Source organism: Patagioenas fasciata, chromosome 13, assembly GCF_037038585.1.
Source record: "Patagioenas fasciata isolate bPatFas1 chromosome 13, bPatFas1.hap1, whole genome shotgun sequence".
In the NCBI taxonomy this organism is placed as follows: domain Eukaryota; kingdom Metazoa; phylum Chordata; class Aves; order Columbiformes; family Columbidae; genus Patagioenas; species Patagioenas fasciata.
Genome location: NC_092532.1, coordinates 13104472 through 13128829, shown reverse-complemented (window position 1 = coordinate 13128829; position 24358 = coordinate 13104472). Strand labels below are relative to the sequence as shown.

Sequence of the window (24358 nt, the reverse complement as noted above, 5' to 3'; positions counted from 1 at the left end):
ACTGGCGGGTGGATCTGGACTGTCCTCCTGCCACTGGCCTCTCTCCTGGAGGACACATCTTCACCTCTGCCTGCTTCCCTGCCAGCCCCACTCTCCTTTTGGACCAATTGCACTGGTATTTCCACAGAATGGGACAAGTCTCTTTCTGACTCTCCCCCTTCAAATCTGACCTGTACCTACAGGCCATGATTGTTATGAAAAAGCTTCTACTTGGTAGTAATATCAACAATACTAAATAAACTACTTGATTTTCATTTCCAAAGCCTGCCTTTCTGTTCTAGCACAGAAATATTTCATAGAAAGCCTCACAAATTCTTGAATTATTCAAAACTGACAGCATGCCCATAAGCACCTTGTTAGTAGCTAGAGGTACATTTTCACTGATGTCCTATTTATTATGAATTATTTGCTCAGTGTTTATTATTTGAATGATTATGTCCCACTTTCACAATAAAATTCTGGTTGGATTTGCTCATAAAGATTAGATTCTGGGGAGAAAAACAAACCATATAGCAACTCCCAAATTCCACCTTGGAATTTTTCCAAGCATGTATACCTGAGATGTCTATTGGGCTGTGTAGAGTTAGAAGAGGAAGACTGGAAAAACATGAAGCTGGGAATGCCATTCATACAACTTCTGCTCAGTATAATTTAGAAGGGACACAAGAAGAGGTGTTAATGTGTCCAGCCCTGGGTCACACACCAGCCATTTACTGCAGGTTGGATGGCTACGGTGCGTTTCAGCAAGCTGTGCGTTTCAATTTCACTTGTCTAGACAGGGTTTTCAGTTGCCGTGTTCTGCCAGGCGATGTGAGATTTCATACCTTGATCTTATCGTTCTGTGCTGAGTTTACCTCGCAGAGAACACCTGCAGGTTGTGAGCTGGGGATGCAGCAGGAGCTGCAAGCACAGAGCGCTGCGGAGGACTCGGACCTCTGTCCCCAACAAGGGTTGCTAGCAGCGGCGCTGCCTGATGCACTGTGCTTTTGCAATATCTCGGTGGATTTCAACATTTTGGAACGGTGGATTCCCAGTGGAGGCTTGGATCCTTTCAGGTAACATGTGTGTTAACCGCTATAGACCAGCCTCGCTTTTTTCGCTGCTTTCTGTGGAACAAAAGTGGAAAATATCTGCTCTAATTTGCCAGGAAATTCACCTAAGAACACCACAATCTTTACATGCCATCCTCCCACTGGTGAGCAGCTCTCAGAGATGACAACTGTGGTAGATTTAAAGGAGTGGTTTGAGCAGGTGGATAGTTCGCACAAACTTTCACCAAGATAATCACGCAGGTTGCAGTTCTTGCTGGTCGAAGCATTGGTGCAGGTGGATGTCTGCAAATAGCCCTACGATTGACGCTACTATTTTTCGTACCAGAGCAGTGCTGCAGGTCATACAAGAACAGGTCTCCCTTGGATTCAGCACCCCAGGAACTCCTAGAAACAGACAGTTCCTGCAGTAAAAAGCTTACATCTAAACAAAGCTGTCTTTTAAAGATTTGGTTTGCAAGACTTTATTATTGTTATTTTTGTTGCAGATCCACGCATATTCACAGGTATGAGTAGATCTGGTTTTATTTCAGTGTAAACGCGTGCGTCATTCACCCCCAGCAGTATACAGCATACAAAGCTCTGTGGGAACCGCCTGTAATGGCTAGTGCACAACGATCAGTCAGTTTGTTTAAGTTCAGGAGGTAAGTAATTACCAGGGCTATGAGATACTGACAATTTGAACCTCTATAAAAGAGACTTTTGTCTTCCTGTTGGTTGTATTATTCATGTCATTGTGTAATTCTGCATCGTTCTATGAACTGGTACTTAGAAGTACTCCGGAGACTTCCTAGCTTTTTAGAAACTATTTTGATGCTCACATGCAACAAAAGTATCCCTCGAATTTGCTACTAATTGATACATTACAAAAACCTTCCTTCCTGAACAAACCTGTTTAAACAGCAATTCTCCTGTCAAGTGCAAGCCTGTTTCAACACCACAGCTCTATAATAGCACATCTAATGGACGTGCTCACAGCAGTTGTGGTCTGGCTAGTTCATGTGTATTGTCCTTGACAGCAGCCACTACAAAAGGCGTTATGGCAAAGGCTCCCAAACCCTCCCAATTGCAGCTCCCCTCTCCAACAGATAATCTGAGTGACTTGTGATGCGAATTTAACAGATGGAAGAGTTTGTAACTGCTGGTACCTCACCCAGCATCATCACGTCTCATTTGAGAGCTATTGCACTTGGAGATGCCACCAGAAACCCAACACAGGTACACGCTGAGAAACAATAATCTCATCCCAAAGCAGATCATCCCTTTCCCAACCTCCCTCAACTAGAGATGAGCTTAAACTTTTAAGCATGAAGGTTTATACTTTCTTCAAATGTTTCAGAAGTGTCAAGTGAAACAGCGCTATAAATTCCTCCTAAATTCTGGACCGCTGCACTACCCACCATGGTGAGTTCCACAGTTTAATGGCATGTGCATGAATTATATGAAACGTAATTTTTTTGTTGGTCCTAACCTTGTTCTACGGAGGAAATTGGAAACGGGATTCAAGGTCTACCACTATCTTTTAAATCAAGTATGAATGGTACAATCTCTTTTGATGTGGCAGCCATACTGCACACGGCATTACTGAGCGGTTTAGAGATCTTAGAAGGGAGGGTATTTTTTTAATAATTCTTTTAAATTTACAAACAATTGTTCTGTTCAGCACCATACCAGCAAGGCTGAGGGAGCTGGGTCTCTTTAGCCTGGAGGAGACTGAGGAGTGATCTCATTAATGTTTATAAAAACGTAAAGGGTGTCAGGAGGATGGAGCCAGGCTCTTCTTGGTGACACCCAATGATAGGACTAGGGGCAATGGGTACAAACTGGAACACAGGAGGTTCCACTTAAATATGAGAAGAAGCTGCTTCTCAGTGAGGGTGGCAGAGCCTGGCCCAGGCTGCCCAGGGAGGTTGTGGAGTCTCCTTCTCTGCAGACATTCAAACCCGCCTGGACACCTTCCTGTGGAACCTCAGCTGGGTGTTCCTGCTCTGGCGGGGGGATTGCACTGGATGAGCTTTCGGGGTCCCTTCCAATCCATGACATTCTGTGATTCTGTGATCACCCCCGGGCTCCCCCGCCATCCTTTCTCCATCGAGCCACAGGGACACGAACACCAGCGGGAGCCACTGGTGAAGTGACATCGACCAGGCGGGTGGCGCCGCGTCGTCCCCGTCCCCCTTCAGCCGCGTCCCTCGGCGGGGCGGCCGCCCCGCCGAGGGACGCGGCTGAAGGGGGACGGGGACGACGCGGCCCCTGTGAGGAGAAAAACGGAGAATGGAGAAGCAGGCACAACAGCCCCAGCGCTTCCCGCGCACCTCTCGCCGCCGCTGCCCTAAGCGGCTTCGGCGGCCATTGACGTCAGCGAGGGCGGCACATGACTCCCTCGGAACCAATCGGCTGCTCCCGGAGCCGCTCCGGCGAGAGAGGCTGATCGGCAGCGCTCGCTCCTCTCGCCGCCTCCTCCTCCTCCCGCGGCGGCGGCGGCGGCGAGCGTGGACACACACGTTCCCCCCCCCCCCCACGCCCGCACCCACGGACGCTCACCCGCACCCACATACATGCACACGCGCGCCCGCCGCACGCTCCCGCGCACACGCCCCGGGGGGAAGGAAGGAACCGCGGCCGGACGCCCCGCAGCTTCCCCCGCCGCCGCCGCCGTCAGGAGCCCCCACCGCCGGCTTTTGTCTGCCGCCCCCGCCGGGAGCCGACCCTCCGCTCGGCCGGCGCCCACCCGCGAGCATGGACGCGGCGCTCTGAGAGCCGCGAGGGGGACCCGCCGGGGGCGGATTTGGAAGTTTGAATAGGGATTTTTATCGCTTCCCTTTTCCCCCCTTCTCTCCGCTCCGGTGCGGTTCAATCCCTTCCCCCATCTTCCCGGACATTTTTTTTTAAATTTTTCGTTATTTTTTTTTTTAAATCCGCCGCGTGGGGTTGGATTTTTTTGTTTTGTTTTTTAAATTATTTGTAATTTTATTTGGTATACCCGTCTCTGCCGCCCGTAGAGACCGGTCTCCCCGGGGCGGCCGCCGCCGAGCGCCACCCCCGACCCGCGGGGCTGCCATGGATCGCACCGGCGGCTCCGGCGGGGGCAGCGACCGCAGGCAGACCGAGGAGAGCAAGCCGCTGCTGGGCGAGATGTCCGCTCCCGAGGGGAATAAAATGGGTGCCGCGCCGTGCCGGAGAGCCCTGCTCCACTGCAACGGCATGAGGTACAAGCTGCTGCAGGAGGGGGACATCCAGGTGTGTGTCATCCGGCACCCCCGGACGTTTCTCAGCAAGATCCTCACCTCCAAGTTCCTGCGGCGGTGGGAGCCGCACCACTTGACCCTGGCGGACAACAGCGTCGCCTCGGCCACGGTAAGAGCCCGGCCGGGCCCGCCGGTACCGCCGCGGGGGGCGGACACAGCGCGGCCCCGGCGGCTTCCCCGCCCCGCGGGGCATCTGCGGGGACTGAGCTGCCGCGGGGCCGGGGGCGCGTTGCGGGGGAACTGCCCGCGCCTTTGTGCCGTGGCCGCCGGGCCGTGCGGGCCCCCCCGAGGGGGGTCGGTGTGCGAGGGGGGGCTCGGCTTGCGAGAATCCCGGAATGCCTGCGGGGATTTTTTTCCCCTTTGTAATCCTAGGGATATTTAATTTGGTAGTTTCAGTGGGTCTTTTTTGAGTAAGTCTAATATTTATTATTATTATTACTATTATTATTAGTAATATTATTATTATTATTATTACTATTACTATTATTATTTTCCCTTCTTGTTTTTAATTCCTCCCTCCCTAACATGCCACTGACATGAAATCGCCATGCCGATCCATTTCTATCTGAACCGGCAGATCTATCTGCTGGCAAGCTGGCCAAGTTGGAGGTGAGGGAGGTGGAAGATGCTTTTCATGGGAGAGCAAAGGCTCCGGGTTTGCACAGGCTTTGCTCTGCTTTGTTTTAGGCCTGGTCTTGGGGCTCTGATTTGGTGGTCACATAACCTGCCCAGATGCTGTCGATGTGATCGTAAAATATGGAGATTCCTTCAGGGTTTTCTTCCTGATGGAAAATGATGCAAGAGAAAAATGCGAGAGGGTGATATCAACAGTGCAAAAGATGTGCAATAAACAGATACAGTCTTTAAAAATAGGATTTATATTTACATGTACAAGTTAAAATTTCATGGACAGTGTTATTTGAATATTAGTATGTGATGTGACTACACCCAAATTTTGTCTAATATCAATTATCATAACTCACAAAACATATTTTACACAGATTTTTAATCATTCAGTGCTTCAGTTGTGTCCTTTTTTGATTTATATGTTAACGTCTCGTTTCTCTCAATGGCTTCATTCTGGCCTTCCTATAGGACACCGGTGATATGAGCGAGTGGATTGGCTTTTGTGTGCATTTCTGTTAATGGTGTATTTCAGTGGGTTTCACCCAGTCTGGGCTGTGCTCGGAGGTTGGATTTTTTCACACTCCGGTACGCAGAGACGTGGTGTGTGTAAATGCATCGTGAGCGAGTATTCAGAGCAGGTTTTCAGTGGGAGCTCCTTTAACCTTCAGGTAGGCCAGCTGCCTGTTCTCACGGAGCTCTGTTTTTTGTGCCACAATGTCAGCTCTGCTGGCCGTTAACACTGGGCTGTCGAGGATGTTTCCGAGGGAATATTTTTCTTTCTTTGATAGAACTACTGTGTAAAGGGAGAAGGAGCCCTCGGTCAAGCATTGCTGGAGAAAACCCCCAAAAGACAGAAACAGAAGGAGCTTTTGCAGTTCTTCATTGCGTTAAGATACCGTCAGCGTAGAGGGGAAGTTGAATATCAGTGGAGATGAGGCGTTTTCCTGGCAGGATCTGTCACTGGTTATTTCTGAGCAGAGCAGGATACCGGCAGAGAGAGGCACGATTGTGCTTCAGACGTGAATCTCTGCGATGTGGCAACGCCAGGCGTGAAGTTGTGTTTGTGCGGGCGACGTCAAGCTCTGCTCGCTGGCAAAGCTGTCACCAGAGAAACCATCTCCGAAAGAATTTCTGTAGTCCTGTGAGGCTGTGCTTTAATTAATGTTGAGGTGTTCTCATTCTTAATTATTTTATGTATATAAATAGCAAGAAGATACTAAAACATTGTACGTACCATCGCAGGCTCCATTTTGTTTAAGCAGTGCTCTTCCTGCTGGGTCTTGCGCCTTATCATTTTTTTTCCACCGCTAACTCACCAAGTAAATACTGTTGTTCGCAGAAATATCCGTCCTTCATTATTTCAAGTAGTGTCTTTGGTTTCCAGGGAGTAATTAGGGCAATAGGATAAGATCCACTTTCACTTGTTGCCTGAATGTATAAGTACATTTAACAGGTATCTTTCAGATATTGGTTCTATGATATCTAGATTTTACTCTTTTTAAATTTCAATCTGAAAAGATGTGTTTTAAGCAAAATTAAGCGGTAGTTCAACCCTTACCCCCTACGGAAGTAGGGTACAGGCAAAATGCCAAAACCTCCTGGAACTGTAGGTAGATATTTAAATGCAAACTAATTTGGTTTTCAAGAGCTGTAGAAAAATATCCATACCGCCCATTGAAAGTGAGCATCAGGAGCACTCAACAACTTTGATAACAAGGTCATTTTTACACATAGGGCTTTCCACAAGCAGGGTGCTCTATGAGCAGCCAGTAATTAATCTTCACATCATCCCTTTGCAAATCCTCTGGCATGACAAGTTTTACTGCATTCTATGTAACATGAATAAAATTGAACAGGAAAATAACATCACTTTGTTTTGCATTTGAAAGCAAAAGTTGTAATGACAGCTAAGTCCAGATCGGGCAAATTATGCCCCTGAGTACAGCGGGTAAGTTATTTGTTGATTCTATGCACTTTCTAGCCTTTTTATTGTCATTTGAGAAACATATGTGAAGTCTTCTCCCCATAAGCTCTTACTTGCCAATGTCCAGGCTGCAGTATAAGAGTTAGCATTATTTTGTATATGGATTACTCATCTGTAGTTTTTTCCACGTGTAGACACTGTATGTGCCTGTATACAAGTCTATATAATAAGACGCTCCCCACAGGTTTTTTTGTGAGAAGTGACTATTTCCATTGTTTAATTAGGCAGCTAAATATTTAGTGCTGACAAGACAGCTTTCTGTAGCAGAAGCGCTAGGCAAGAATGCAATGGAACAAGTGTTAGACCATCTTATTTTAGCAAAGTTTCAGGAGGAAAAAAAACATGTTCTCTGCAAAGCGCTTTTTCTGACATCACAAGTGACTGCTTAAAATAAGTTCGTGTTAATAAAAAAAGAATATTAATACTTGTATTCCGAATTGATACATGCGCTCAGTTAACAAATGGGAAGGTATTACCTTGTGGAGAGTCCCATAACTGTAGGTGTAGGGACTTTATCTGATTTACGTGTTGTTTCCATTGTTTGCTTCATGTTTCTCATTTCTCAAAGAATGGGTTAAATATAGTACAGTTTCACCGTTATAGTTTCACTCACATCTTGTCCAGGTTTTCATTCTGGTGAAGGTCTTTTTGGTGAAAGTAAACACAGATTTATTTATTTATTTTTTTTTAAAAATTGATGTGAATGCTAAAGTCCCAGTAGGAAATTTTGATACTTAGAAACTTTGTTTGCCAGACAACAGCTTGCCTGGGGATGATCTGACTTTCTTCCCCATGGGAGGAATAATATTTGTTTTATAAGCACCTACTGAACTCAAATGTAGTGCCCTTACTCATTTTTTTTTTTGCCAGTGAGGTCTGTCCTTGCACAGCTTGAAGGGCAGTTGTAGTAAAAACAAAGGCAGAAATAAAATCCAATTTAATATTTCTTGTGTGATTTTTTGTTTTCCCCCGTGTGTGTGAGGAATAACCCTATGGCTATCTGCAGCAGAAATGTTAAAATTCCATTTTTAGTAGTTTAAAAGTAGCCTTGTAACTGAACTTCCACGCCTTTAATATCCTCCTGCCTTGGCCCTTTCGTGTCTCTGCCCAGTTTTTCTCTTTTATTCTTTTTCTTACACCGGTTGGGTGTAGATGTGCAGGACAGTGAGTTTTCAAGTCCTGGGTTGCAAGAAAGACTTGTGATACGTATGTATGCACAACAGACAAGGAAAGAATAAAAAAGGGATTCATTTTCACTGGCTGGGGATGACCTCTTGAATTCCCATCTGGGAAGATAAGACATAATTGAAACCATGAAGTTACTTATTAATATCCCTCGAGGAGGTGGAAACTTTGGCTTTTTGTGCCCGTTTCACCTTTCTTGGTTTTGCCTTGGCAGGTAAGGTGGCTGTAATGTAACGTTATATTCAGAGCTGGTGACAATCCTGGAAAGATCTGAGTGTGTTTTAAACTTTTTTTTCTATACGAAAGTGATGTATGGGGACAATAGTTTATTGACAAGCTAGCAAATCAGAAATATATTTGAAACAAGAACATAAGTGGATTAGGGAACTGCATTTATATTTTCTTCTAGCAACAAAAACATACCCAATTAATATTAAATGAGGCAGGGCAAGATGATCTGTTTCAAATAGGAGAAGTGGAGTAGAAAATTGTCTTCTAACTGTGTTTTAAAATTCAACAATTCTGCTACTGCATGTGTTTCAGCACGCTATTACATGTCTTTCCTTCCTTCTTTTGGTAAAGATAGAACAAAAATTCCTATCAAGCCGAACTCGTTGTTTACTTTAGTGCAGGTTCCCATTAGTTAGAAAAACACGCTTTTAAAAATTAAATTTCCCTTGAAAAACACTTAGCCTAAGTGGGAAGTATTATGCAGAGCTCAGAAGTTTCAAAACAATCTTATAAGAATAATTTTTTTTCAGCTTTCCTGGAAAGGGAATATTGTAGTGTTATCCACATTCCAAACAGAATGATTATGAATTAGCTATAATAATAATAATATTAAAAAGTAAATAGCCTGTTTGGTAAACCCAGTACTGTCCTTAAGTCCCGTGCTATTGATGGGGCTCTGCGAATGTGACTTAAAACTAGCTTGATGGGCCTACCATCATTACGTGTATAAATAAGTATGAACACATAAATAACAAAGCAATTTAAGATAATTTTTTAAGCCGTTATAACAATGGAATGCTAAATTACTGTTTAAAAATAATATTTCTCATTGTTTACCATTGTAAATGATTGTTTTCATTTGATAAGAGTGGTACCCAGGGTTTTGGGTGTACATGTTTTTGCTTATTCTGGGCTACCCTGTTGTTATCTATCAGGCCTTTTCTTCAGGCACATGAGAGAGAGCACTGAATCTCGTAATTTGCATACAACTCATGATAATGTAGAATTCTCTGCAATTTGAGAACAAATTGCTCCAGGTTATCTATGCTGTTGAAATTGAGATTCTGTTTCAGAAGTGTGCCTGCATTAATGAAACCCAAATTTTTCTGAAGACTCAATGATTTAATGGAATATTCCTCCATTGTAACAAGCTTATGTTATTGCTATATTAGGTTGTACCTTGGCATAAGAAAACCTAAAATGATGTTTCTTTAGAGTTGTTTAATACCTACCAAGCATACCTTTAAATATATAGTTCCTGCAGTGGTTAAAAAGCATATTTATAAGTCAGTAGTGTTAAGGTACGTGTTTATATGTCACAGAGCTTATATAAAATATGAAAACAGAAGGTATATTCATTGATAGAGTGAGAACTCTTAAGGCTATTAGTGTTAACACCCACCCAGTAAATTTTACATGTTTAGGAGCAGAAATAAAAAGGATACTCAGAATTACTTCTGCCTAATTTTTTCATTTTGGCTGGGGAATAGAGATGTGGTGGTAATGGTCCCCTGAGGATGCTGGTGAATTGCGTCTGGTCCTCAACAGGGACCTGATCCTGCGTTGGAGTGGGACCGGAGGAGCTCAGCGTCCCTCACGGGCTGGGCCTCTGTGGAACTGTGAGATCATCTTCATTTTTCTTGTAGTGGAACGTGGTAATTAGTTATGGGAAGAGTTTTCTAGGTCATTGAAGTCCTTCTAGGAAGGGATGTGCTGTCCGGAGAAGTTGTGGATGCCCCATCATTGGAAGTGCTCAAGGTCAGGTTGGATAGACTTGGAGTGACTTTATCTAGTGGAAGATGTCCTTGCCCATGGCAGAGGGATTGGTCTAGATGATCCTTAAAGGTCCATTCTGACCCAAGCCATTTTATGATTTTATGACTCTGTGAAACACAAAAAGGATGCTCAATTTTTCAGCGGTGGAAGGCTGGGCTGAGAGTCCCGTCTGCATCAGCGTTCGGGTTTGCAATCTCAGGTTTGAGGTGTTAGCAAGGGTGGGAGAACAGAGGCTGAAGTCTTGGTCCCACCCAAATCGTTGGCAGAACTGTGGACACTGAGGGATGTGTTTGGAGGAAAAAGGTGGTAGGTTTAGAACATAGAGAGGAGTGATCTATTTAATTATTTATTTATTTATTATTTTGGAGCTGTTAAACTTATTGCATATAATTTGTTTGTACTTTTGAAGTTCCTAGACAACTTGGGAGCTTTAACGTGATACAATAAAGTGGCTTCTCTCATTTCCTTCTGTGTTAGTATGCCTGGCTGGACTGATAGGGTTGGTTGTCTCACCTCTCCACATAGGACTGATGAAAGAAGAGACTTACCTCAAATAGTTCAAGCCTTTTGGAGTCTTCAGAAGCAATTAGATTGTGGGTTGCATGAGTAGATTGTGGCTTGTTTGTTAGTGTTTTGAGCAGTGCTAGTTGCAACAGTTTTGTTCTGTGCCTGCATGTGTTTGTAGACATATAGTGCTTAATTCCATAAATAATAACGTGTCTGAAGATGATTGATACTTTAGCATGTATAACCCATATAAAGCGCTTGAGCATGTGTGTACACTCAAGAAAATAATTTCCTTTGCACAATCTGATAGTGTCATTTGCAGTAAGTCTGTCTTAGGTAGTCCTGGCCTGTGCCGGTCATGTTTGCATCTGTGCCGTGCTGTTTCGGTCTGTCTCTTGTATGGACTTAACAGTTTGCAGGGTCAAATTGAGAAAAACTACATGAACTGGCTGAGGAACACTTCGCTGTGTGAACCTTTTGCAGATTTGTTGTCTTTTAACTGGATCAGGGATCTGTTTCAGCCTATAGTCTGCCAGGCTGTTGAGGAAGAAGAGAGAGGGGAACATTGTAGGCTGGAATTGCTGCCAAAAACAATGTATTATTAAATCATTGCGTACAATTTTCCTGTTTTGCACAATATTTCAGAATGCAGGGGCAATACCAGGAAAGGAGAAAGACAATTGAAAAGCATACATTATAACCAAACACGTCAATGGTGAGTGAAGTTTTAGCTCTTGTGGTTGTGGAGGAAAACATGAAGAAGTCAGAACCAGATGCCAAATTAAAAGGCCTTCACTTCAGAGGCTTAAAAATTAGGGAATATAACAATATTCTCTAGGTTTTGGAGGAGGAGGCCTTGTTTCAGGGTTTGTGGACCTTGGATGTTACCAATACTGGCATTTCCAGTACTTAAAGTGATTTCTTGACTTTGCCTCTTGGGCCATCTTGTGACTGATGGGACGGGGCCAATAGAATGGGAAATCCAAAAGCAGGTAACATGCCAAATTGCAGAATGTGGTGTCCAGGGCATGAGTGAAGGCTATTTCCTTCTACCTGAATCTAAGTTTTCAGTATATTTAAAAATAATTTTAAGTATTTTTCCTTATTTTTAGATATATTTTTAAAAAGGTCATATTTTTTCCTGGATTTGAGCACATCTGCTAGATGTGTGTCTGTTACTAATTGGGCTCAAGAAACTCGTCAAGTTGCAGCGAGTAAAATCTGAACTGGAAGTACAGTCGGTCACGTACATTCTTGGTCTCGCTCTGTTGAAATCAGTAGGGTAATTTGAGGAGGGGGATTACCATTCATTGCCTGTAATGTGAATGGCAGGATATGCTGTTCAGAAGCCCAGGAAGGTTCAGCGAGAGATCACGGTGCAGCTTTCAGGTTGGCTGCTGGTTGGGGGCGATGGCTTGTACAGCTTTCTGCAAAGTAGAGCCCCACTTTTTGTCTTTGCTTGGCAGATCTCGAGACGTTGAGCAGCCTGCACTAGGATAAGTGGCTCTTTTATGGGCAAGAGGTGTGCTGGAAGTTTCCCTGTTGGACAGAACTGGTATAGAAGCTGTTGATATTGCACCCATTTTATGCCAATGTGTGCTCAACGCAGTCTGGCCCTGGCAAGGGCAGCAATGAGCATCTTCAAGGTGTGATGGACTATGGGACCAAGTGCTTCCTCTGCATCTTCAGCTCCTGAAAAGCTGGGGAAAACACATGCGATTTGCTGTGGTGTATTAATGTTTAATTGTTCAGCAGAGTTGTGGTGGATCAGCAAATATAATTACTGACAGAGCAAGCAAGGTGTGTTGATGGTGTATGTGTGTTTTATTGTAGGTTTGTTTTTTTTTTTTTTTTAATTCACATCCCTGAAAAGTCATTGTACCATGGTCGGAGAACCAGCTGCTGTCAGTGATGGAGGGGTACGTGGTCTGGCTCGCTGGGGTGCACGTCCTTCAGATTCCCAGAAAGGTCCTGCTGGTTGCTCCGCTCCGCAGGGCAAGTGCCAGCTCCTCCTGTCTGTTCTCCCTGGACAATAGAGGTTTATTAAGGAAAAAAAAAATGTTTCTTACTGCAAATTGTTCTCTTTGGTCTTGAAATTTGCTGTGATCCTGCCATGGTACGTGGTCCTGGCTGAAGCTTGCACGAGGGTGAATCCTCTATAGGCGCAGCTGCCCCCGGTTTCTCAGAGGCACAGGAAGACAGTGCTTCTGGTTCTGCTGTTACTTTGCTTGATATTCACACCTGTAGCCATTTTCACTTTGGAGCCAGTGGCAAAGTGTGAGGTTTAAAATGGGATAAACCTTTCATGGGCCTTTGAAGTGTCTCTGCCTTGTCTGCTCAGAATTACCACTCGTTTCAGCGGTAAGAGCTCTTGCAATTTCCAAGTATGTTGCAGGTTCCCCAGGGTTCTTGTTCTTGCAACTGAGAGATTGTGTGATTTTTCTCACTGGATGGAAAATGTAAAAGGAAAAATTGCTTTCACTCTCATTGAGGAGAAGAGTAATAACCAGGGCTTCAAAAAAAGATGAATAAAAAATGAATATCCAATGCTTCTCAAACTCCAGATCTCTAATTTGATGATACTAAGAATGGTGATGTTGAATGCTTGGAACTATCACTAAGGGGCTTTTGCATCTTGGGTTTCCAGTACTTAAAGAAAAACTGAATAAAATAAAATACTTTTCTTCTTTTGAAAACTCAAAGCACCCAGGTTTTGTGAGATTTTGTTTAGAAAGATGCCACATGTGGTACAATAAATGTTGCCTGAAGAAAGCTGAGATTGAGCTAAATCAGAGGGGTTTTTTGAGAATACACAATTGTATTCCCGAATGTAATTATTTTATATAATATATTTCTTAGACCTAAAGAAGAACTGTGCTTGCAAATAATTGCAAAATAACTTTTTTTCCTCTTATTTATAAGTAAGTTGTGCATAGTTTTGAAGTGTACAGATGTCCATGCATATTTTATGGATGAGATTCCTGGTGGTGTTAACCAAAAGGTGAGGCAAGAATTTTGTAAACAAAGTTGCCTCCTCCTTTATTTATGTATAGACAATTAACATCTAACTGAGCAAAATTAAGTAATTGCGTGTGCAGGTAGGCAGTTTGGATAATTTTTAAAAGAAAACTTTATTTCCCCCCTCCCCCCAAACCTGAGGATATCCATGCTGTGTCCCCAACAGTAGATTTCAAATGATATGGAGTGGATATTTCTCAGTGGTAAAGCTGTGATATTGCTGTTTTCTACATGGTACTTTCTTCTAAGTCTTTGTCTGTTTTGGCTATTTAAATATAAGCTTTTGGGGTTGGCAGGTGTCTCTTACCATGTCTGGTTCCTGTTGTAATGAGGTTCTGTTGTACCACGGAGTTTTGTGTTTGCTGCTGTAATACAATTAGTGCGTATTGTGAGCAAGCAATGTTTTTGTTCTGTCTGTGCAAGCACCTAAAATAAGACTGAATGACTTCGTTATCCATTTTTCAGGGATGGGCATTATTAATAGTAAAGTAGAAACTGCTTTTTAAAAGAAGCTTCTGAAACTTGCCAAGTGGAATTGAACTTTTTAATCAAAATACTAAGGGTGTGTATGTTTTCCATAAATATGAATGTCTGTTTGACCTTCTCTGAACAACAACAACAACAACAACAAAAAGAAGATGGATTATTTTTGCCCTTTAAAACAATCAGAAAAAAATGACTTTTGGATGACAGTATGATGACTTCATTCTACAAGTCCTTGGGTTTCAACTTCATTGTGCTTCAGCTGTCTCAAAGTGCTTTATGGTCAGTGGTTTTATACGTGGGGAAAACAAAAAGACAAATAAATGTAGATGGGACCTTTCAGACATGTCTGCTACTGTTGGTTCATGGTTGATTTGCAGTCCCTGCTCAGTTGGTGTGTGCATCTGTGGTTCATTCTGGAGCGTCTGAGGTTGGGCACCAAGAATCAGCTGCATGTCCTGATAGGATCAGCTGGAGTGCCTTCCCCTCCTGTTCACGATAAATCACTGGTAGGAGTTGGAGGAAAAACAAAGTTTCTTTGTCTTCCTGGCCAGGCTGCATCTTCCCTCCTGATTTTGATGGCTATTCATTTTCATAATGGTTGTAAATCTCATTAAAAAATCAGTCCGAGCGTGGGAGAGTGACTGACAGCAAGCCTTAGGGTGTTGTGCTCTTCTTACTACCCTTCAATCTTCCTGCAAAGAAAATATCTGTTGGGGAACCAGGTGCCAATCAGTTTCAGTCTCTTGCTCTCGGTGGCCTGGATGCTTTGTATATGCTCCTGATAGTCCCTTCTGACAAACTACCACTTTGCTTTTGCTTTAGAGGCTAAGAGTTATTTCAGAAGTAGGAAGTCAGGGAAACCCCGACTACACTGAAAGGTTCAGGATGAGAGTGATCTTGCAAAATTACTACAAAAGTGATCCATTTTTGAAAAACAATCAGCAGTTCTCTCTCCCTTTTCATACATTGGATTTAATTTACCACCTTTGTTTATAATGTGATTGCAGAGGCATCTCAAAACATTACATTACATTACAAAACAAAACATTACATTTCTCTCTTGTTACACTGTAAGCTGGAAGAAGATAGGAAACTGAAAGCAGAAAGTTACGTGGACTCTGGAGTAGTGGATGGATGAGCCATTGGAGTAAACTGATGCAATGTGCAGATATTTTTCTGGTAGCTATGCATTTATTCTTGCTGGGAATCTGGGTTGTTCTTGGCGACTTGAAAAGGTAGTTGCACAAGAGAGGTTTCTGCTTTGATGGATGTGTTGAGTGAGATCCATCCATGTCGTTGTCTTGTTTGTAGTCAAATGGATGTAGTTTGGGTACTCGTTGATTCCCTGTGGAATCTGAAGAATGTTCAATGAAGCAATCGTGTTCTTTAACCAACAGTAACATAGAACAGAGAGGTTTATTTGGATGTCTGGAGAAAGAGAAACCAACATCATGTTACAGATGTCATTCAGTCATTGTTTAAACCAGAAGAAAATCTATGCATTTGCTGTAAACTACTGCCTTTAGTAAAAAGGTTATAGGAGCAAGACTATGGGATTGGAAAAGGAGCTTCAGCTTATTCTTTAAGTGCGGGAAAAGTAAAGGAATAGCAACACCAGCTGTGTAGTTAAGGCCTTAAAGTAGCATCCGTGTTGCTTTTTGTTATGAAATGCAGCCAGTTTTCTTGCTGGTATATGGAAGTGAAGAGCATTGATGAAAGATACTATGCAAGTACAAATGATTAGTCATTACTGTGTTTAGGTTTTCTTTCAACTCTTCATGGTTCTTTGAAATTCTTCAGGGTTGATGGTGTTCTTTTCTTTTTCTTGGTTGCTGCTATTATGGTGACTTTTGAGGAAAGCTTTAAAATTTTTAACTAAAAAGTAGCCTGACATGCAGAGGCGCAGAATGGGCTCTTCTTCCTCTCCCTGAGGAACAAGTGGCTTGAGTGGAGTCCTGGCACCAAATATCCCATCCACTTCACATCCAAATAATGTGGACTTTGAAGAAAACATAAAACTTGTGCTGGCATAGACCTTATTTGCTGAAGGTGAAAGTATGGACACAATCAACGCGTCTTCTCTGACTGAAAGCACGTTTTCTAAGGTTAGGTAATTCATCTTTAGTGACTGCTGTGAATGGAAAGGGAAATAAAGCTGGAAAAGCTTGAAATTACATGAAATGTGCAGGACCAGACGTGTTTTGGTATTAAATATTGACATACCTGTTCTAGGTAACCAGTTTGCCTTCAGAGCCCAGTATTTGCCTGAAGACTGTAACACTGTCTTGCTCTCATGTTTATGGTGAAAAAATTATGGGCATCGAGAAATATTGCTAATTGTTCCTCTCCTAACGCTACCGTACAGTTCTTTTGGTGCTATGTCACTGCCTCCCTTGAAATTAATCTCTGATTTATTGTAAGTTATTTCAAATGTCCCTGGTGACTTGGGTTGACTAATGTACTTTAAATCTGCTGAAATCAAATCTGTTGTGGGAGTTGACTGTTTATAAAGCTGCTCTCTCATGGAGACAGAAGACATGGGAAACACTGAGCCCTCCATGGTGCTTGCCCAAACATAAGACAAATCCTCTGTTGCTTTAAACCTTAGGGCTGGTGTGTAGTTTGGTTGGTTTTAAACCTGGGCTGAGTCAGGATTGAGGCAGCACTAGCTATCCATGTTACCTGTATATTGTGCGGGCTGTGTGTGCTTATGGTGCTACAGCACGGCCTGAGTGGACTTGAAGGGGGAAGGGAAAGAAAGGAAGCGATGATATGAAAAATTTAAACAAAGCAGCTTCAAGTTAATCAGATCTGTGTGCTCCAGCCGAAAAGGGAAGTCTCCGCGTTAGTGACTGTGGTGGTGGAAGCTTTTTGACTCATCTTGAAGGGATGGAGTCCACAGTGCAGCTTCTTAATGTGAGGTGAAGATGGCCTGGGGCCGCCCACTGCGTGTGAGGCCTCTGCCATTGTATCTTCCCTTTCGAATGCAGTTTAAAAGTAATGGAAATGTTTAAATTTGGTGGATTATGTTTCCTAATGCCTCTTCATTTATCATACCTGCTTTAACTGAGACAAAGTTGCAATGCTGTGTTCCATTATCTAGCTTTAATGTCAAGGGTTTGTTGTGTCTCTTGGTGGGTTTTCTTAGCAGAAATATGAGAATCTTCTCGCCTGTACAGTCTGTACCTGGAGATCTTTTGAGAGCTGCTGTCTTGAGACCCTTGTGTCTGATCTAAGACTCGTGCTGTACTCGGATTTCATGTTACCCAATATTTTTTTTCTCTTGCATTTGTAAGAAAAGCCTGTACAAACAATGCTCTGCTGTTTCCAAACACTGCAAAGTTTTCCCCTTTGCTTCCTGTTTTTGTAGCGTGTTTGTGAAAAGACCTTGTCTTTGCACTGGAGTTAGCATTAATGTGAACGCATTCAGCATTAGCTACTGTGTGTTCCAGCACGCAGGGACCCGAGTTTCTCTTCAGCAAGCATTATTACCCTTTATTTATGGTAAGACTAGATTAAAAAGATCTGTGCGTGTAAAAGTGAAAGCACAGACAGTGTTAAATTATGCAGTCATGAGCTTGTTATTTCCCCTCCCCCCAAGCATGCAAGCCAGTTAGTAACCTAGTGATCTATACATGAGGCTTTAATTGGATATATGCCCAGAGTGCAGATTAATATGGAAAAGCTATAAAGGCATGGGTTCACAAACTTTATTTGACCACAGGAGGACCAGCTGTGTGATCCCATGTGGAATGTGTGAGGGATTCTCAAAACAAAGGAATACCTTCATGTATTTGGGCAGATTTGCATGTAAACCACAGGATACAGGGGTGATGTCTCTGTCTTAAAGCCAATAGACTGGATCAAATAGGACTTCCTCAGCCTAGTGTTCACTTCATGTTTCTTAGGAGTGCTTTAGATGAGGCAGAGCAGCACCTGTGGGCTCTGTAATTTACTTGACTTAAGGTTTAGTTTTGAAATTGTTGAAGTTTTCTTTTCACGATTGGATATAATCTTGACTGCCTTTGGAGGTAAGGGCCGGGGTGGGGGGGGGAGGGGGGTGTTGAATCTCCCTGTAGTGAAATGAAAACGAGCAGATGTCTTGACTGCAGCTGGCTAGAGATGAATCATTTCATATACACTTGCCTGGAGAACATGATCTTATTCCTCTATAAAACTACACTCCAGAGAGAAGGGAGAATCCCCATTAGTCAATGACACCCTCCTGGCCTAAACTACCAGTGTTTCTAGTTTGCAAATCACATGAAGTATGTACAGACTGCTAGCCATATTCAGCAAAGGCTTTCTCAAGTTTGAAAACACTTGTGACACAGATTTTGTGTCTCTTACGGGCAATTTTTTTAAAGTTACAGTATTCCTAAATGTGTAAAAACAGCCACAGTCACAGCCCTGTGTCTATCAAACCAGTTTAATAATGATAAAATCTTTTAAGTTGGCACAGTATTGCAGTAAAATATCAAGGAATAGGAGAGCCCTGTTGCAGGGGTAGCTGACCTTCCTGACCCTTCATCTGATGGCGAGGAGTAAGATGTATATCACCTATTTCAAAACTCTCTTCTTCCGCCTCCCGTTTCCCCATGACTTTTGGGAAAGGCCTGGCATGCTCGGAAACAAGAGTGGTGGCCCTGGATGTCAAGTAGTTGCAGAAAATAAGGTAACCCTAATTAAAAGTTTGTGCAAGTAGTTTCAGCATGTGATTCCAGCCATTTGCCTGACTAACGAAGATGGGGAATAGTCCTCAGCTCTCTGCCTGCAGCAAGAATATGGGAATTGAAGTGACTCATTCTCAGGGACATGGTAGTGGGAATGAGGCAATGCTGTGATTGCAGATAGTTCCCTTGAAGTCCCTGTTGTGCAGAATGCATTAATTGAAGAGGTTCATGAGCTGCTTAATGTCACATCACTTCATTTCCTCATCAGAGAACTGGAAGTCTCATCTGTATAGGGAAATACAGGAGCTTTCTCGTTCTGAGGAAATCTCCACCTGTGCAAAAAGAGGTCGTATAAGTCGCCCAGCATATTGTCCTGTGTTTAATGTGTTGCCATGTAGCTCTGTGGGGACAGAGAGAGACAGCAGTGTAAAGATGTGCATGTCTGAGCGCACCGAAGTGAGCAGTGGAGATGAGGAGGGGTCTGCTTGCTGCTAATTTCTTCATTGGAGTGCAGCAGAAGGATGGATGCTTCCTCTTTGTAACTGGTCGTCACCTGCAATGATTGCATTGGTCTTGGAAGAAGTGGCATATCTTCATATCCAAGAGAGAGGGCCTGGTGTAGGAAACCCCCGCAGAGAGCTGGAAATACAACATGCTGCTGCGTGGTCTTTGCCTGATGCAGAGTGGATGGGAGCACATGTATCTCTGGGGAACGTACTCCTGCGGATAGTAGCATGTTCCTGGTAGGCAGATCCGATGCATTGTGTAGGCAGCAGAAAATAAACAGTGCAGCCCACCATTTGCAGATTTAATCAGGAGAAGGGAATATGCTGCACTTATGGAAATCAGCCTTGCCACGCATGATATCTCAGTCTTTAGAATCAGATGTACCCTAGTGCTGGTTTTTCCCAAGTGCAGGTATTTCTGACTGTCTGGCCTGTGCAGGTCCAGGTGAGAGCTGGTACAGAGTGAGTCCCATGGCATTTGCCATAGTTTATCCCATGGCCTCGTAAGACACTGCTCCAGCCTGAGTTTTTATCCCTTTATTAGTTTTATGACATGGGAAACATTGCACAGGATAATACAGTTTAGCATTTTAATAGCTACTTGTTTAAAAGAAAAAAGGGTGAACTTTTCTTTCTTTTTTTTGAGTAGAAATTGTCAAGTTCAAGATTCCTGCATCTTGATGGCATTTCTAAGTGTAAAACGTTTGTGAAGGTGATTGTATCTTACAGCTTTTGATCTGATCCTTGACCAAGGACAGCTGGTCGGTGTGAGGAGATGCTCTTTCCTGTGACTTTATGTACCACTGCTATCCTGAGTTTTGGGAGAACTGGTGAGACCTTAGGGCTGAAGTTGAGCACCTTTTGTCCTTCTAACATCTAATTCCACTAGGAGGTCACAGTGGTTTTGATTTCATGCTACGAACTTGCATCTACCTTGCACAGCCATGAGGCGTTAGCTGTGTTCTTTGTCTGTGGCGAGCTGGTTAAGTAACAAGAAGTACCTTTTAGATCCACTAATAACCTAGTTTTCCTTCATCGATGCCTTTGGGAACATTTCAGTACTTTGCCTGGCAATGTATCACTACTCTGAATCGTGTGTGGAAAATGTCTGAAGCAAATTAAACAAATGACTTGTGAGTAAAAGATCAAGTCAAAACACTGTCGAGATGAAAATCATTGAGTTGATGGGTACAGTCTATATGTGACTAGGAAACCTTTAAATATGCCAGGAGAAAAAATTGACCATAGTAGACAAAGTTGCATTGGAGATTTCTGTGACTTAAGAAAAATATTCTCTCTATTCCTGTGGTTTATTATGTCTGTGGTGACACGACACAAGCTATTGCAAACACAAGGAGTCTTAGCGAAAGATCCAACAGGTTGCCTGTTTCAGCAAAGCCTGGCTTGAGACTAATTTCAACGAATTAAAGTGGAGAGATTGGGAGTGGAAAAAAAGAAAATGATTCTTCTGGCATTGTATTTGTGGTTTGGCACATCTAGATCCTGGGAGTCCATTCCATTGTTTTTACTCATAGCATCCTTCTCTCTTGTTGGGAATCACTATGAGTGATTTGGCATCTGTACCATACTAGTAAAAACAATCTTAACTACTTATAATTAATGAATTGTGTATGCTGGCAGACACTGGTTTGAGGGGATGTAGTAACAAACATAAGGACAATGCGAATTGTACATTGACTGGCAATGTATGTCAGAGAAAAGAGCTGCTTTGTTTATCTGGTGCTGGGTTGCTTTAGCATGTGGACTTTTAAATAAGCGGTGCTTTAAGAAAGTGTGTCGGTTGCTTGAACTGAAGTGTGTATCTTGGCTGAAAAAATGCCATAATTTTATACCATAATGTGTATCACAACATGAAACAGTTGTGAAGAGAAGATACTGTCATGTTTCCCCTGTTGTATCTATCTGGTTTCACTAGGTGGGAAATATATACTGAAGTAACCTTCCTGTGCCCTGTCGCACCAATTATTTATTTATTTTAAATTAGGATGAAATGGTATAAAAACAAGCCAGATTGAGATGCAGCAAGTGAAAGAATAATGTTTCTTCAGATGGTAGTACTTGTTTTCCAGTTTTGTCATTCTTGGTGGAGAGAAATCAGTACTTCTTCTTATGAGGAGTTGATCCACAGCAAGGTATTTCAACAAAACAAGCTACTTATTTCTGAAGAGAGGATTTGTTTTAGGAACGCTTTAGTGGTGCAGACTCTTACGGTCCATCTTTGGACTCTCTCTTTAGGATGCATGTGTATGTCTAATTCAATTGAGAACTAGATAGGACGGTGCTCACTTTACTGTGCTGCTTTTGTTTTTTGAGTATTCCTGCCAACGTAGAAATCTTACAAAATGCCTGTTTCCCTACGGAAAGAGGATCATTTTAGGGAGAGCTGATGTTCTGGGCAGTATATCCAAGATAACTAGAGATGTTAGAGAAAGCAGCCTCAGGAACAATAGGGAGCCTTTAAAAAGCGGTTTAATTTGTGCCAAGCTGCTGCTTCTTTTTTTTCTTTTTTTTTTTGGTTGTCATAGAAATGTGCCAGTCTGTGTCTCTCACAGATGAGCTCACTAAATGAATGGCTGTGCAGGATGAGTCTGGTTTCAATGAAGATGTTTATACTTGGAGAACACAGATGGACTTAAACCACAGCCCAGAATCTAAACACCCCTGAGCTCCTGGGGGAGGGGAGCGATAGGAAATGAAATCTGGATTTTATTGCTCAGGCCTGCATCTGTCCTCCTTGATTTGGCTTTCTGAGTTTTATTATGGGAAAATAGGAGAGGAATATTATCTGCAGCAAAGAGGGTTTGTTTGTTGTTGGGCTTCAGGGCAGAGGATGATTTTAGATTTGACCCAACTCCATTGGGTTGGTAGAACTTTCCTGCATAGATGTTTTTGCAGGACCATCACAGCTGAGGTTAATTCATTGCAGGGGTATTACTGTAATGTGCAGGTATTTTTTCTGTCATTTCTGTGCCTCTGTTATTCTTTGTCTTTTGAAATAAAATATTTTGAATGAGAGCTGTCAATCTTATCTCTGGCACTGCATGTAAAATGCTGTAATAGAGGTTTGGTGGAAGTTTACACTTAAATTTTGCTGTTGCAAATGACTCTGAATGGTTGAAGCAGCATTGAACTTATGAAATACTAAAGAACTTGCAGATGACACAACTAATAATCTTCAGTGAGGTCTGTCATTGAGTGTTGAAGTAATGTAGTGCAGTCCACAAACATAGATTGATACTCAGTGCGGGCAAAAATGCCCTTTGCAGGTTTTAGTCTCTGGATTGTTTGTTTATGAGCATAATTCCGTGAATTATTTTTACTTCCAAGAAGCTCATTAAATCTTTATTTTCATCTCCGTTTGGCACTGCCAGAATGCCTGAAAGTAGCTTAGGTGTGGAATGACAATAGCTACAGTATCTCCAGGGTTTTCAGGTATCTGAGTGATTTGTTTATCTGGCTGTCTTGCTTTCCTTGGTTTTCTATTCCTGGAGCTGGGCTGCCGGAAACGATGCATGTTGCTGAATGCGGAATAGTCCTTGCTGTGCCAAGGCATGTACTTGGAAGAATGGGATATTCTGTCCTATGAATTGGCATAAATAGCCAAGAATATGGAATAAATGAAATACTGGCTTTTTTTTTAGTATTTTCATCAAGTGGAAAGGTGGAATGTAGCATCTTTTTGAATGAAATCCCGCCCCTTAGCAGAAGTTTTCATTGTTGGAAAATACCTTAAGGACTTTCCACTCAAACCTGTTTGAGTATATTTGAGCCTCAACGTTGGTTGTAGAATTAAATAAACTTGTGCAGACTTTTCTCTTGATACTCTGTTTTTTGCCCCTTAGTCGCTCTTGAGTCTCCTGCTTGAACTTGTGTGGGAAGACAGGTCGGCCTAGAATTGCCCTGTCTTTTAATGAGCTCTTGCGTGTCCCCTGCTGTGGATCTCAGCGCTTTGCTGGCGTTTGCTGGCGTGCAGCTCGGCCGCTTAGGAAAACTGCGGATGAGGAAAGTGGTGAAAACTGGAATTTTTGGGACAAATTCATTTATAAAGCTACTTGTTTTTTTTTGCTAGAGGTCTCTGAATAATTCGTCCTGTATCTCTTTTAGTTTTGTAATAAATACCAAAAATTGACAATAGCGTTTTCTTTTCCCAAAATTCGTCTCCTTTATTCATTTTCGTAAGGGCCTTTCCGGAAAGGAAATGAACAACTGATTACATTGTATTTAAGGAACTATAAAGTGATCAGCGTGACTCCTGCCAAATGTGTGGAATTAAGATGGAAACAATTAAATGACCATTTAAAAATATATTTTTCAGTTGAATCCTAGCACTTGGACTAAAGTTTTTTAGTTATTGCTGCTGTTTTCAGTATTCCCTGGTTAGGTTCAAATAGTATCAAAGCAGGAATGCTGAAGAATCATATAGGTTGCATTTGCAGTTTTACTTGCGTGAGAAGTTTGCAGTGATGCTATAATATTGAAAATTGTCACTTTCGCTGTGAGACCATTGGTTGACTGCTATTGGAAATGACCACTTTCACTGTAGGAGATCATTAAAATGTTAAAATTTCTTGGTTTTACTTCTGTGATTGGCTTAGGTTGCCCTTCTTGGGTAAGGGGTGGTTCCGGGTTTGGTTTTTTTTGCTTTGTGGTTTTTTTTTTTTTTTTACTTTTAATTTGAAACATAGTTTTAACATTTGGATTGTTTGAAACAAAAACAAGAGAAGTCCCAACATGAACACTGAATATTTTTAAAGGACTTTATGGCTCTAAGTTCCTAACACAGTCCAGATGTCTCCTATCTCTGTGCTTTCTGTAGCATATTCTGGCGCAGTGTCGTTGGATTTTGAAGTTGGTCCAAGCTGTGTGCCAAGTCCTGAAATAAAGTAAATCAGTGAGTTGTTCTTGGACGTTTCTTCTTAATCCAAACCAACCCAAATCAAACTTTAGCTCTGACCTCAGGACTGCACATTCAAATATTTTCCTTTGCCTCTTCAGTTTCAAAGTAGCAAAAGCAGGAGATTACCACTTTGCAGTATTTAAACAGAGG

The 24358-nt window shown here is 42.5% G+C and overlaps 1 protein-coding gene across 2 annotated transcripts in view; it reads left to right on the top strand.

Annotated features, from left to right (window-relative positions):
* Positions 1 to 3449: 3449 nt before the first annotated feature.
* Positions 3450 to 24358, top strand: part of CMIP (c-Maf inducing protein) — a 131448-nt gene continuing 110539 nt past the window's right edge. The window contains exon 1 of one of the 2 annotated variants that reach the window (XM_065848373.2): positions 3450 to 4406. In XM_065848373.2, the coding sequence (XP_065704445.1) occupies positions 4110 to 4406 (297 nt within the window). In that variant the 5' untranslated portion in view covers positions 3450 to 4109. The remainder of the gene's footprint in view (positions 4407 to 24358) is intronic. The other variant, XM_065848374.2, reaches the window with a different exon arrangement.